Below are 12,897 nucleotides of genomic sequence, written 5' to 3'. Positions count from 1 at the left end.
TCATATCTAAAGATAATTTATTTAGCAAACCAAGGACAGTGCTCCCAGACACACTGAAGCAGGGAAACCAGCTGCCTTCTCTCTCTCTCTCTCTCTCTCTCTCTCTCTCTCTCTCTCTCTCTCTCTCTCTCTCTCCCCTTTTCTCCCCTTTTCTCCCTTCCTCCTTCCTCCCTTCCTTCTTTTTTTCCTTCCTTTCTTTTTGTTGGTATTGGGGCTCGAACTCAGGGCCTGGATGCTTTCCCTGAGCTCTTTTGCTCTAGGCTAATGCTCTACCACTATGAGCCACAGCTCCACTTCTGGTATTCTGCTTGTTAACTGGAGGTAAGAGTCTCTTGGACTTTCCTGAAGGGGCTAGCTTTGAATTGTAAATCCTGATAGCAGACTCCTGAGTAGCTAGGAATACAGGCATGAACCACTAGTGCCTGGTTAGCTGTACTTTCTAAATCTTACATTCTATAGATTTTAAAAGTTGCTTCAATGTTCTTGCTTTTTTAAAATTGCTTATTTTATTTCATCTTTATATTTTTATTGATTTTAAGTAGTGTACAAAGGAGTTACTATTCAAATCAGTTTATGGGTACAATATATCTTAATTGATATCTTTTTCATTCTTTCTCATCCCTCCTATCCCATCCCTCCATTTTTCTTAGTTCCATATGCATATACATTGAATATTATGAGTACATTTTCCCTATTCCCCTTTCCAATGCTGTAGCCTTTCTTCTTGGCCCTATTCCCTACCTTTCAAGTGCCAGATTTCTGGTATTCATTTGGTTGGAGTGTGAGTTCATTTTTCTAAGGAATCATAGTGTTTGAATTCTTCCATACAAATACCATATTACATTTGTGTGCACTTGCATACAAGTTGGTATACTTTTCAATGTCAACATTTGTATAAATGTAATTTATAAAAATACAAATATTCAGCTTTCATATATGAGAGACCATTGTGTCCTTTGTATTTCTGGCCCAGACTTATTTCACTTACCCTAATTTTTTCCAGGTCTATCCATTTCTTTGTAAATGATGTAACGTCATTATTTCTAATGGATGATAAAAATTTGATTGTGTATATGGACCATGATCCATTCACCCATTGAGGGGCATCTATACCATACCTTCAGTAGGGTGAATAGCACTGCAATGTACATGGTCGTGCAAATGGCTTTACTGTATCTACTCTTTATTAATACTACTTTTGATAAATGCCTAAGAGGAAAGATGAAAGGAAGGAGAAGGAAAGAAAAGAAAAAGACAAAAAGGAAAAGGAAAGAAACAAAAAGAAGAAAGAAATTTCTCACTAAAGTGAGCTAGACCCAAAGAAGCATAAACTCTATGGTTTCACTCAATGGAAGCAATTAGTACTTGTCTAGGATAGTCCTAGCAGAGGAGCACAATAGCTCAATAGCAATGTATATATGATCACATAAGATGATCCTAAGTGAAATGAACTACAAGATTTGGAAATAAATGTTTTTTCTTTGTTGTTATTTTCAACATACCAAATGAAATTATGCCTTTTTCTTTTGTCTTTCTTCTCTATAGCTTTACCCCTGATGTCACTGTAACTGACTTTGGTACACTGGGTATTGTATGTACGTTTATCAGAACTAGGGAGGGGAACATGAAAATAGAGAGATAAAGGGTAAAAGGTGAACCAATGCGACAGCAATACTTACAAGACAGTATGCTGTAAACCGACTGTATAACTCAGGGGAAGAGTGGGGAGGTGGGAGAAAACAAAGGAGGAGGCAACAAGTTTGATTTTTAAAAAAATGTACTTACAGCCTTATATATGAAACTGTAACCCCTCCGCACATTACTTTGACAATAAATACATAAATAAATAAAATTTAAAAAATCCTCACTGAAACTAGGGAGCTATCCCTCAGGTACTGCTGTCCCTCACCTAAGAATGAATTTTTGCCTGGACTTTTTTGCCAGTCCTGGAGCTTAGACTCAGGGCCTGAGCACTGTCCTTGGCTTCCTTTTGCTCAAGGCTAGCACTCCCACTTGAGCCCTAGCACCACTTCTGGCTTTTTCTGTTTATGTAGTGCTGAGGAATCGAACCCAGGGCTTCATGTATGCTAGACAAGCACTCTACCACTAGGCCACATTCCCAGCCCTTGTCCGGACTTCTTTACAAACAATTTGACAAATCATCTGCCACTGAAGACTTCCAGTTTCCTCAAAGAAGGCATCACTTGTTGGTTCCATCCAGCAGATACTATGAGGATAGATGAATAATTACTTATGAAACAATATTATTTCCATGATATTGAGCAATGAGCTTAATGGATAGAAATAATTAAAACTGAAGGAATGGGGTACCACTTGGTTCATTCTTGTAATCCTAGTTAGTCAGGAGGCTGAGATCTGAGGTGATTTGAAACCAGCCTAAGGGAAGAAAACCTGTGAAACTCTCATCTCCAGTTAACCAGCAACAAGCCAGAAGGGGAGCTGTGAGTTAAGCGTTAGAGTGCTAGACTTGAGCAAAACTGTTCAGGGACAGCACCAAGGCAATGAGTCTAAGACCCAGTATTCACATGTACATGCATGTGTACACATGTGCGCGCGTGCACACACACACACACACACACAAACACACACACGAATCTATTCCATTCTCTGCTTTTTATTGTTTCAAATTTAATTTTGTTGCCAAGGTGATATACAGAGGGGTTATAGTTACATAGGTAAGATAGTGAGTTCATTTCTTGTCTCTGCTCTTAAGGAATCAGAAAGTGCAGCTTTACTTGGGGCAGTTTCCTTTACAGATCAATGAGCTAATTCCAAGGGGCAGGTAACAGGGTATGAGGAAGTAGTAAGACATACATCCTGCCATTCCTCCTGCCTTTGACATGATCACTGTGAAATATCAAACACTCAGAATCTCATGTGTTACTCAGACACAAGCAATCACACAATCAGTAGTTTTCTGATGGCATCAGGCATTTTTCATATATGTTGTCCATTCCTACTTCCTGTACTGTCATAGTTTCTTTGGAGCCCTAGACTTTGCACAGATAACAATTATTGGGAATAAATGTTCCAAAGCTAAGTACTTTCCATGCCGTGTAAGACTGATCTGGCTCAGTGGACTGGTGTCATTGGCTCACTCCTGCAATCCTAACTACTTAGGAGGCTGAGATTTGAGGATCATGGTTTTTGAAGCCAGCATGGGCAGAAAAGTCCATGAGACTCTTTTCTTTAATGAACCACCCAAAAGCTGGAAGTGGAGCTGGAAGTCAAGTGGTAGAGTACTAGCTTTGCACACAAATGAGCTCAGAGACAGCAAGCACCCAGGCCCAGAGTTCAAGCCCACGAACCAGCAAAACAAGGTAACAAAAAAAAACAACTGCTCCTGTCTCAGGCTTGCCATTTTCTGTCACTGGAGGACAAGTGAGGCCTTCTATCAGCTTTTACTTTTCCAGGCAAATTTTTTTTTTACAGATCCTTAAGATCAACTTATGAGAATATTTTAGTGTCTCACAAAAAAGGAGTGTCTCACAAAGTGAAAATTTTAGCAAGAATTTATTTTAATATAATGAATTAAAGTAGGGAAAACAAAAAAATGAAAGAAACATAGTAAAGATTCATAGAACTTTTATTTTAAACCAGGGCAATTTTAAATACTCAACTGTTAACTCTAGCTTAGAAGGTTTGAATCCATGAGTTTTAAGAAAAGCAAAGGTGAAACTTTGAGTTGAGAGGTAATGTCCTATATTCTACTTAATTGAGTAGAGAATAAAAGATACTTTCCAAATAGGGCAATTTTGTATTTTTAATATCAAATACTTAAACATGCTTACATGTTTACCCTCCCTAGCTATATTTTTTATAAATTTTAAATTATGCTTTTGTTTTGGTGGAATTCCTAATAATTAATGGTTTGTATCTAGTTTTATGTTAGCAACACATTCTAGAATCCAGTCAAGTAGAAAATTGCCTGAACCTGGTCTGATATATATGATCTGCAGTATTTACAGGTATTTGAATGAAATATAAAACCTTGGTGATTTTACGTTGTAAAAGTGACTTTATATTTTCTCTTTAAAATTTTGGTAGAACCAGCAGTATGGTATAAAAATTGAATTGAGCAAAGAAGTAGGGGTTTCTTTCAGACAGACTATGCTGTCCAGTGGAGGAGAGCTCCAACCTGGCCCATTTCACTTATATGCATATCAGTTTGCTTCCTATAAAATAGTGAGTTTGAAATATTTGAGTTACCCTTATTATAACATTAGAATGAGGAAGTGGTCCTAGCACAATTAGTAGCAGAGGCAGGATTATAACTCATTACTTCTTTTTTTATCAACTCATTAAATACTGACTTTTTGGCAAAAGATTTGAAATTATGTCCTAGTTCCCTTCTCCCTATGTCTTCATTTCTGTAACACTGCTTTTAACAATTGTGTAGTGAAATCAAATAATACTTATTTCATAGGATTATTACAAAGATTGAATGTGATTTTTCATTGTTAGATTCATAGCTGTAAGCAAATTAAGCTACTGCCAACAATATTTTTCTCTAACACAGTTAGAATATCTTTTGTTTTGGTCTTTATGTAAAATATTACCAAGGAAAAATGAAATATTATAACTTGTTTTGTTGTACTCTTATAATTTTGACATAGCTATTGTGAAACTGTTAAGTAACACTGGTATGGAATATGCTTTTTTGAAAGTTAAGAAACAATGTATTTTTATATATCAGTATTTTTTAGTATAAACTGCTAGTTGTTCTCTTTATTAAGGAAGTCATTTGTCAGGTTCCGTTCACTTTTGTAAATATCTTTGAAAGTACTAAAAAGAAAAATTTATGAAGTTTAAAATGAATTAATGACAATAAGTGTCTTTGCATTTTTCTGCTAAACATTTTTCAAATAAAAAATACGGAATACGAATATGAAGATCTGAGTGTTCTTGTTAGTACAATTAAATATAACTGAGAACTTAAGTGAAAATAGTGAAATAGTAATGAATCTGGCCCTGTGTCAGGCACCAGGAAGGCATATAACAAATTGGACTTTTTCTGTTTTAAAAAGCATTTTTAAGTGATTTATTTGGACCTAATAAGTAAATAAACTATGACAGAATCTAAGCCTGTTAAAAATAAGTGAACAAACACACCCAAAAATGCACATGTACATATCATATAGAGAAAATCGGTCTGGGAAAGAATATAGTTTTTTTTAGGCAATATAAATCACTGAGAATCATTGATAAACACAATCAGCATTAAGAAGAGTGGTCCACAAAATACAAATAATAAAGCATAAAATAATTTTCTGTGCCACCTTTGTAATGATGGCATTTTCATCTTTCTAAAATTGTAGATTAGGATTATAATAGATTATAATATAGATTGAGGACTGAACCCAGAGCATCTTGACCATAGTCAATTCCTTTATCACTTGAGCCACATCTTCAGCCTTTTTGTTTGCAATTTGCTTGTGAGACAGGGACTTGGTAACTTTTCTGGGCCTAGCCTGTAAGTTTGTATTTTCCTATCTCAGCCTCTATAGTGGAGATAAAATCTAGTAAATTGCAGATAAAAGACAATGGAAAAAATTTTCTTCTTTTACCTAGTAGTCAGAAAATTAAGTACAGTTCATCTTCTACTGTTGATCCTGGAAACAGATGTCTTCTAGAAGCCATTTCAAAGAAAATGCAACCAACGCCCCTTTAAAATATATCATGAAAAAAAAGAGCAACCATTTATCTATTATGAAGCACAATACATTTTATTCTTTAAGACTGACACTGGAGAATTTTGTATTAGCCTGCTAAAAATGTCTGGTGTAGGCATTTTTAGATTTATTTATATTTACCCATTTGTCTAAACTTCTGTGATGCCAACTCATTTTTCCCACTTAAAAAATGCATTTTATCATGTTAAGCTTTTTAAAAAAAGTGTTTACTTTAGTTTTATTTTTTCAGAGTACCTTCAAGTTTAAATCTGAGAGTGATATTCATCTGGCAGAACACCATAAACAAGTTCTTTATGATGGGAAACTTGCAAGTAGTATTGCCTTTACATATAATGCTAAGGCCACTGATGCTCAACTATGCCTAGAATCATCACCGAAGGAAAATGCATCAATTTTTGTGCATTCCCCACATGCTCTAATGCTCCAGGTGAGAAAGAGTAGCTGTTTTCCATGTTTTTATTTATAGTATTTTTATTTAATACATTAAATATTGCTCATCTACGGAAACAGCATCATGCTTCCTTAAATAAATTTTTTTAACTTTTTTTTTTTTTTTGGCATTAGTGGGGTTTGAACTAAGGACGTTGTTGTCCTAGTAGGAATTTATTCTGTTATCTTGTATTCCCGTGTCATATGAAATAAAAATCTATCGATTAACTGAACATAGAGTTATTAGATATCAACATATGCTTTTTTTAAAGAATATATAATATAAAATTTACCTAAAGGCTGATATGAAAGTTTACTTTAATGTCTTTAAATCAACCAATATTATTTATTCTAAAATAATTTTTGTGTTTAACTTTATATTTTATGTGATTATCAAAGACAACTCAAATTTGCATATATATAGTTGTTGTTGTTGTTTAATTTTTGCCAGTCCTGCGGCTTGAACTCGGGGCCTGGACACTGTCTGCAAGCTTGTTCTGCTCAAAGCTAGCACTCTACCACTTGAGCCACAGTGCCACTTCCATCTTTTTCTGTTTATATGGTACTGAGGAATTGAACCCAGGTCTTCACGCATGCTAGACAAGCACTCTACCACAAAGCCACATTCCCAGCCAAGTTTATATATGTGTGTGTGTGTGTATATACATGTATAAATATATATTGTTCAAATTGTATCATTAAGAGCTCTTAAATGTCAGCATTTACTATTTATTCATTTTATAATGATATTTAGGACAGAAATAATGATGAAAGTATGTTATAAATTTAATGAATTTTTTTGTCTGAATATAGGATGTGAAGGCTATAGTAACACATTCAATTCATAGTGCAATTCATTCAATTGGAGGGATTCAAGTACTTTTTCCACTTTTTGCCCAACTGGACAATCGGCAGCTCAATGACAGTCAAGTGGAAACAACTGTCTGGTAAGTTTTCTTTCAATGTGCAGTATCTAGTGTTATCTACACCCTTAGATTAAGTATGGCATACTCAGTATAGTACAGTGTTTGACTTCTGCACTGAAAGGGTAAATAAAAATGTTTTTAGAATAAAAAGAATATTTATACAACCTATAAGAAACCTTGGCACTTAGGGTCTTATTTCCATAAAATAATTCCTTTCTTGATAAAAAGTAAAAATATTTCTAGGTGTGGCATAGAGGTCATAACATGCAATTGAGGAAAATTCTTAATCCTGACACTACCCTTTGCAAATGTTCATACTTTGCCCATCAGTCTATAGGAAATAACTATGGTAAAGTTTGTTCACAGAAATACTTCTTAACAACAGTTTCATAATTTATATCTGAAAGACTAGTTTTGTTTTATGATAAGATTAGCACACTATTAATTGGCATGATTTTTTTTCAATGTAGTTCAGTTTCGAGGAACCAAACAAAACCTGTGGTCTATGAATGCATAAAATGGAAATATCTTTTATTGAATTTCAATTCATATATACCTTTTATAACTCAGGCATCATATGTAGATTTAGTGTCATGTCCTAGCATTATATGTAAGAAGCTATGTACTAATATCAGATTCATACTGCCTCTGTATATTATGTACTTTTGCATTTTCAAGGACAAGCTATATTGTCAAACTTTAATTTTTAATTCAAAACCAATATAGAAATGTTACACATGTATGTCTTTGATGGACCATCAAATTTTGAATTGATGAAAAAAATTGGTGAATGAACCTGTGGTAAAAATTTAAGCACAATTAAATATAATACAGATTTTATATTAAATGAATTAGTGTCAATAACATTCTGTTTTAGTATTGCTAATAATACTGTTCTTTTATTGGGACTACCTTTGTGTGAAGTATATGTTTAAATATAAATGTCATCTTGCTTTTACAGCATTCAGCTTCCATCTATAGGTCATGCCTGTGTCTTATCAGTTATAGTGTATTGGCTAGAGTTTTAAAAGTCTAAAGCTTTGAGTGAAAAGTTATCCTGGGTTCCTATTTTCCGCTTATATCTCTTTACCAGTATATTTTTAAATAATGTAAGTAATTTTATTTAGTGGCAGATCAGTATAGGGAATAATTCATACTTTCAATTCTAGTCCTGGGTTAATTTCAAAACTTTTTGCTATTTATTAGCCAAGTAACCAGGGCAAATTATGATTAGTAACTTAAAATTTATTAGGTAATAGTGAAAAGAAGTTGAAGAAAAATCTTTGTGCAATTTAAACATTCCTTATGAATTAATATGAAATACATAATTTTTTAACTTGAGATGTGCCTAATCACTTAGTAAAAGAGATGAGTTGCAAAGATTATGCTATCTGAAATAATAGAACTCAAATTTTCACAATAATTTAGTCATTTTTGAATGCTAATTTAAAATGTTAGCCCTAAAACTGCATTTGACAGTTTATCTTGCCCATTCATTCAAGACATATATAATTTTTACTACCTTAATTTAAACTTAATTGTAGTATATATACTGTATTTTAATATTATAATTTTATTCATTTCATCCAGTAGATAGAGATGGTGTAAGAAGTCAGCATACTGATTTTTGCTTTGATTTGTTTATTAAAAGATTTTTTTAGATCATTCACATTAATTCTTTCCCTATAATCAATCTTTTTAAATGATGTATATTATGTACTTCATTTATAGCTAATAGAAAAAGAAAAGATACTTCTCTCTTTAGTAACAGTATCTACCCAATTCTAAACTACATTGTGATCCAGTTCTGTTCTATTTAAAATTCTTTTTTACTACTTTTTCACTACTTGTTTCAAGGTTCTTGCTCTTCTGTAAATAATCGTACAAAAATCAATGAAGTCTCTTGTTATTTTAAGTCTTGAAGAACAGAATAAATGTATATTTCTCATTGATAGAACCATTCATATTTTAAAATTGTGTAACCAAGTTGTAAATGGATTTTTTCTAGGATTTCTGATTTTATGCTTATATCATCTGTTTTCAAAGATGAATGAGGCCTTGCAATAGGATTTGTCATCTTAGTTTTAGGTCATTTTAAATTATTCCAGAATAATCAGTCACTTCAACTTTTTAAATCTTGCAGAGAAAGTCAGTGTATGTTTTTTGGAAACTAGTTAGTATGGTAAATACATGACAAAATTTACAAATGTCTATTTTCAGTTACCTTTTGGAGAAAATCAACACTTTCTCTCTCTCTCTCTCTCTCTCTCTCTCTCACACACACACACACACACACACACACTTGGCTTCTGTAGTTCAAGCTGAAGCAGTACCTTGTGAACTTCATTGTTTCCTTAAGCCTTACCTCATTGGCACTTTGAAACTATGTGTTTTCTACTTTGATGAGTTTTTATACCATATTAGGAAGTTAGAAGTTAAAATACTTCATTGAGGGAAGCCTTTGAAGAATGGGTTTGTGTCAGATTTTTGTAACTTTTATTAATGGATGCTATATTACTATATCTGTTACTTCAGATGTGAATTTTCAAGACAAACTGTGAGCTTAGTATTGATTAGTAGTTCAACTTTCAGTGTTATTGCTTTGAGTTTGTTATTTTTTTCATTATAACATCATAATAGTTTTTACTCAGGATTATTTAGACTACATATAACCAAATATGTAAAGCTCATGTAAGAAGTACTCAATACGTTCTGGTCTTAGGCATTAGAATGACAATTAGCACAGTGATGTCTCTAATATTGTAATTTTATATTTAAAATTCTATATGCCACGAATTCTAAAGAAATAAGTTACAATTAGATTCATATTACTGTATATGAGTTTCCTTTAACTTACAATACTATTTGCATTAGAGAATTACTTACTTAAGAGAATAAATATAATGTGCCTTGTAGATTTCAATTTGATGAAAATTGGTTTTGAGCTATCCATTTTCTACATATTGTGGTTTAAGATTGATGTATGTGTTAACTACAATTACAGATGTTAGCAACAAGTCATAGGAACCTGAAGAGTTTTTATTTTGTTGGTCATTAGACTTAACTTCCCTCATAGGACTTAAATTTTCATAAATAATACTATATATTTCCTTATAATATAGACTTTATCATGTTACAATATAATATTAGTAATAAGTTATTAGATAAATACTATTTAGCTGGGTCAAATAAGCTGTGGCAGTAAATAGCTTTTGAAGTGATAAATTTTTTAATAAGAAAATTAAGTATGTTAGAACTTCAACCTATTTGTAAGTATTCTCAGTAATTATTCCTCAATATTCTCCAAAATGATTAAGGGTATTTGGATGTATTCTAATTTCTTGGGAACTAATATTGATTGATTCCTCTCAGTCCAATGAGTTTGAGCACAAAAATCAAACAGATTTCATTTGTCTAGATATTCAATATTTAATAACTAAAATTGATCAGGCAATTATCAAATTAATTTAAAAAGCTTAAGTCCAATCCTGAAGCAATGATCAACTTTTGTATTTTGCCTTAGGTTCAGTATATTAAGCAGAAACTTCATTTTCCTTCGAATTAGATGTTTATATACATTAGTTGCAAATGGCCTATTCTTTTAAAAATAAACTACTTTTTAAACGTGACAGTGCAATTAACTTGGTAGGCAATACAAAACAAGACAACTGTCCTTTTGTGACTTAGACATGCTTTTCTTTGGAAGAGTATCTTTTCTTGAGCAAAATACAATTTGATTTTTGTAAATCAAACAAAAATATACTTGGAGAACTTCTCCTTAGTACACTGTGTAAGTGTCCTTTTGGTTAAAACCCTGTTGTGTTATATACTGTCTGATTATGATGTGGTGGTGATGTCCATGGGTGTGTAGAGTTAGAACACAATAGCTATTCAGTACTTAATATTATGTCTGTGTTTACTTTCAAAGATAGTTTTATTATCAGTTTAGTAAATTTTTTAAACACAAAGAGCTACATAAGTTTTAGTAGCAAAAGAACATTCTGAAAAAAGTAAGGAAAATAAAAGAAATACCATTTGATAAACTATGAGATAAAATATTTTAAGTATTTTGTTAAGAAAATAATTATGCTGATGATGAGAAAGAAAGGTAATTACTACTCAAGATCACCACTTAAAGTGTGGCTGAATTCATAGCCGTCAGTCTAAATTACAAGGGAATATTTGAGAATTACTTTATTTGTGGTAATATCTTTACACTGTGATAATTTTCACAAACCACTAATTAATTTAAGAGAATATTTGTAAGTATGTACTTTCCTAGGAGAAGTGTCTTATTTTTAATAATAATAAATGGAAGCTTGATAGAGTAGTTAGATCGATTTAGAGAATTTCATGTTAAAATATTCTCTTGCAAAATTAATGACTAGTTAATTAGTGATCTTAAATCATAATTTTATTCCAAAACTAACTTGACTAAAATTATTATAGTAATTAATTTTAATTTTTGTTGTTCAAATAATCATGCAGCCCCACTCGTAGTTAAATGCTGTATGTATAATCTTAATTAGAAGTATTGTCATAAAACAAAAAAAATCACCTAGAAGTTTTAATATTTCAGTGTTTTAACTATTTTAACAATATTTCCCCAAACTCTTAGACATAGCATATAAATTTTTTGACTAATCATACTTCCTGAATTTTAATTCAGACAAACATACCCACTATACATAGAGTATATAAATTTATATACTTTAATACAGCTCATTTAAAAAGAAAGTGACTATATTTACTATGCAAAACAAGTAAAATTAATATCTTTTTATTAATTATTTTCTCATGAATGTTTTGTATTTTATATAATATACAATATATAATTATTAATTGTATTAAGTGATTTAATACTATGTCATTCGTAAACATTTTTATCAGGCTACAGATTGTTGTTATATTTCCTTAATTTAAAAAATGTTTTCTGGGGGCTGGGGATATAGCGTAGTGGCAAGAGTGCCTGCCTCGGATACACGAGGCCCTGGGTTCGATTCCCCAGCACCACATATACAGAAAACGGCCAGAAGCGGCGCTGTGGCTCAAGTGGCAGAGTGCTAGCCTTGAGCGGGAAGAAGCCAGGGACAGTGCTCAGGCCCTGAGTCCAAGGCCCACGACTGGCCAAAAAAAAAAAAAAAGAGAAAAAATGTTTTCTGAAAGAATATACCACTGAAAAATCATACTTGATTATTTGTCTTTATAAAAAATATCAAATTTATACTAAAATCATCTTTGAAATTTTGTCACTTAAGGAAGCCACATAAAATAAGAAAAGTAGTTTATTGTTTGTTTTATTATTGTGTAAAGAAAAAGGTTGGGTCATCATTAATCTACTCTAATGTATTTCTTCGTTTCTTTTTACTTCATAATATGGGTATCCTCATACAGATATTAATTTTTATTTAATTTATGTCCATTTTATACTTTTCTCTAGGAAGTGTCAGGACATGCTGAAGGCCTAATGAAATTTTTGATAGTATCATTTGTACTGACACTTTGTTAGGAAGTTTCTTAAGACTCTATATTGATGATACTTGAGTGTACTTTAAATCGTGGGTGTAGATGCATACATGTATCATCAGAACAACAAAATGTTAACTTTTTAGTGGTTGCCTGAAGGCCTTAAAGAAGAAGCATCTATCAGTTCTTTTCCTGAGAATTTAAGTGTCAAGTATAATCTAAAGTGTAAAACATTTGATTCGTTCCGTATTAAAAGTTTTTCTTTTTCCCTTGTGGTTTAACTGTCATATTTCAGGTGACATCATTAGGCATCTCTCATTCTATGACCCACCATTTAGAAACATGGGGACTTGGTAGGGTCA

The 12,897-nt window shown here is 32.2% G+C and overlaps 1 protein-coding gene across 11 annotated transcripts in view; it reads left to right on the top strand.

Annotated features, from left to right (window-relative positions):
• The window catches only part of Nbea (neurobeachin), a 525,681-nt gene that overhangs the window by 69,968 nt on the left and 442,816 nt on the right, over positions 1-12,897 (top strand). For 10 of the 11 annotated variants that reach the window (XM_048341508.1, XM_048341507.1, XM_048341505.1 and 7 more), the window contains exons 9-10: positions 5,944-6,141; positions 6,957-7,090. In XM_048341508.1, the coding sequence (XP_048197465.1) occupies positions 5,944-6,141; positions 6,957-7,090 (332 nt within the window). Of the gene's footprint in view, positions 1-5,943; positions 6,142-6,956; positions 7,091-12,897 lie in introns of those variants that run through there. The other variant, XM_048341512.1, reaches the window with a different exon arrangement.

Source organism: Perognathus longimembris, chromosome 3 (genome assembly GCF_023159225.1).
Source record: "Perognathus longimembris pacificus isolate PPM17 chromosome 3, ASM2315922v1, whole genome shotgun sequence".
Taxonomy (NCBI): domain Eukaryota; kingdom Metazoa; phylum Chordata; class Mammalia; order Rodentia; family Heteromyidae; genus Perognathus; species Perognathus longimembris.
Note: the sequence above shows the minus strand (reverse complement) of the source record. Positions and strands in the feature narration are given on the sequence as shown.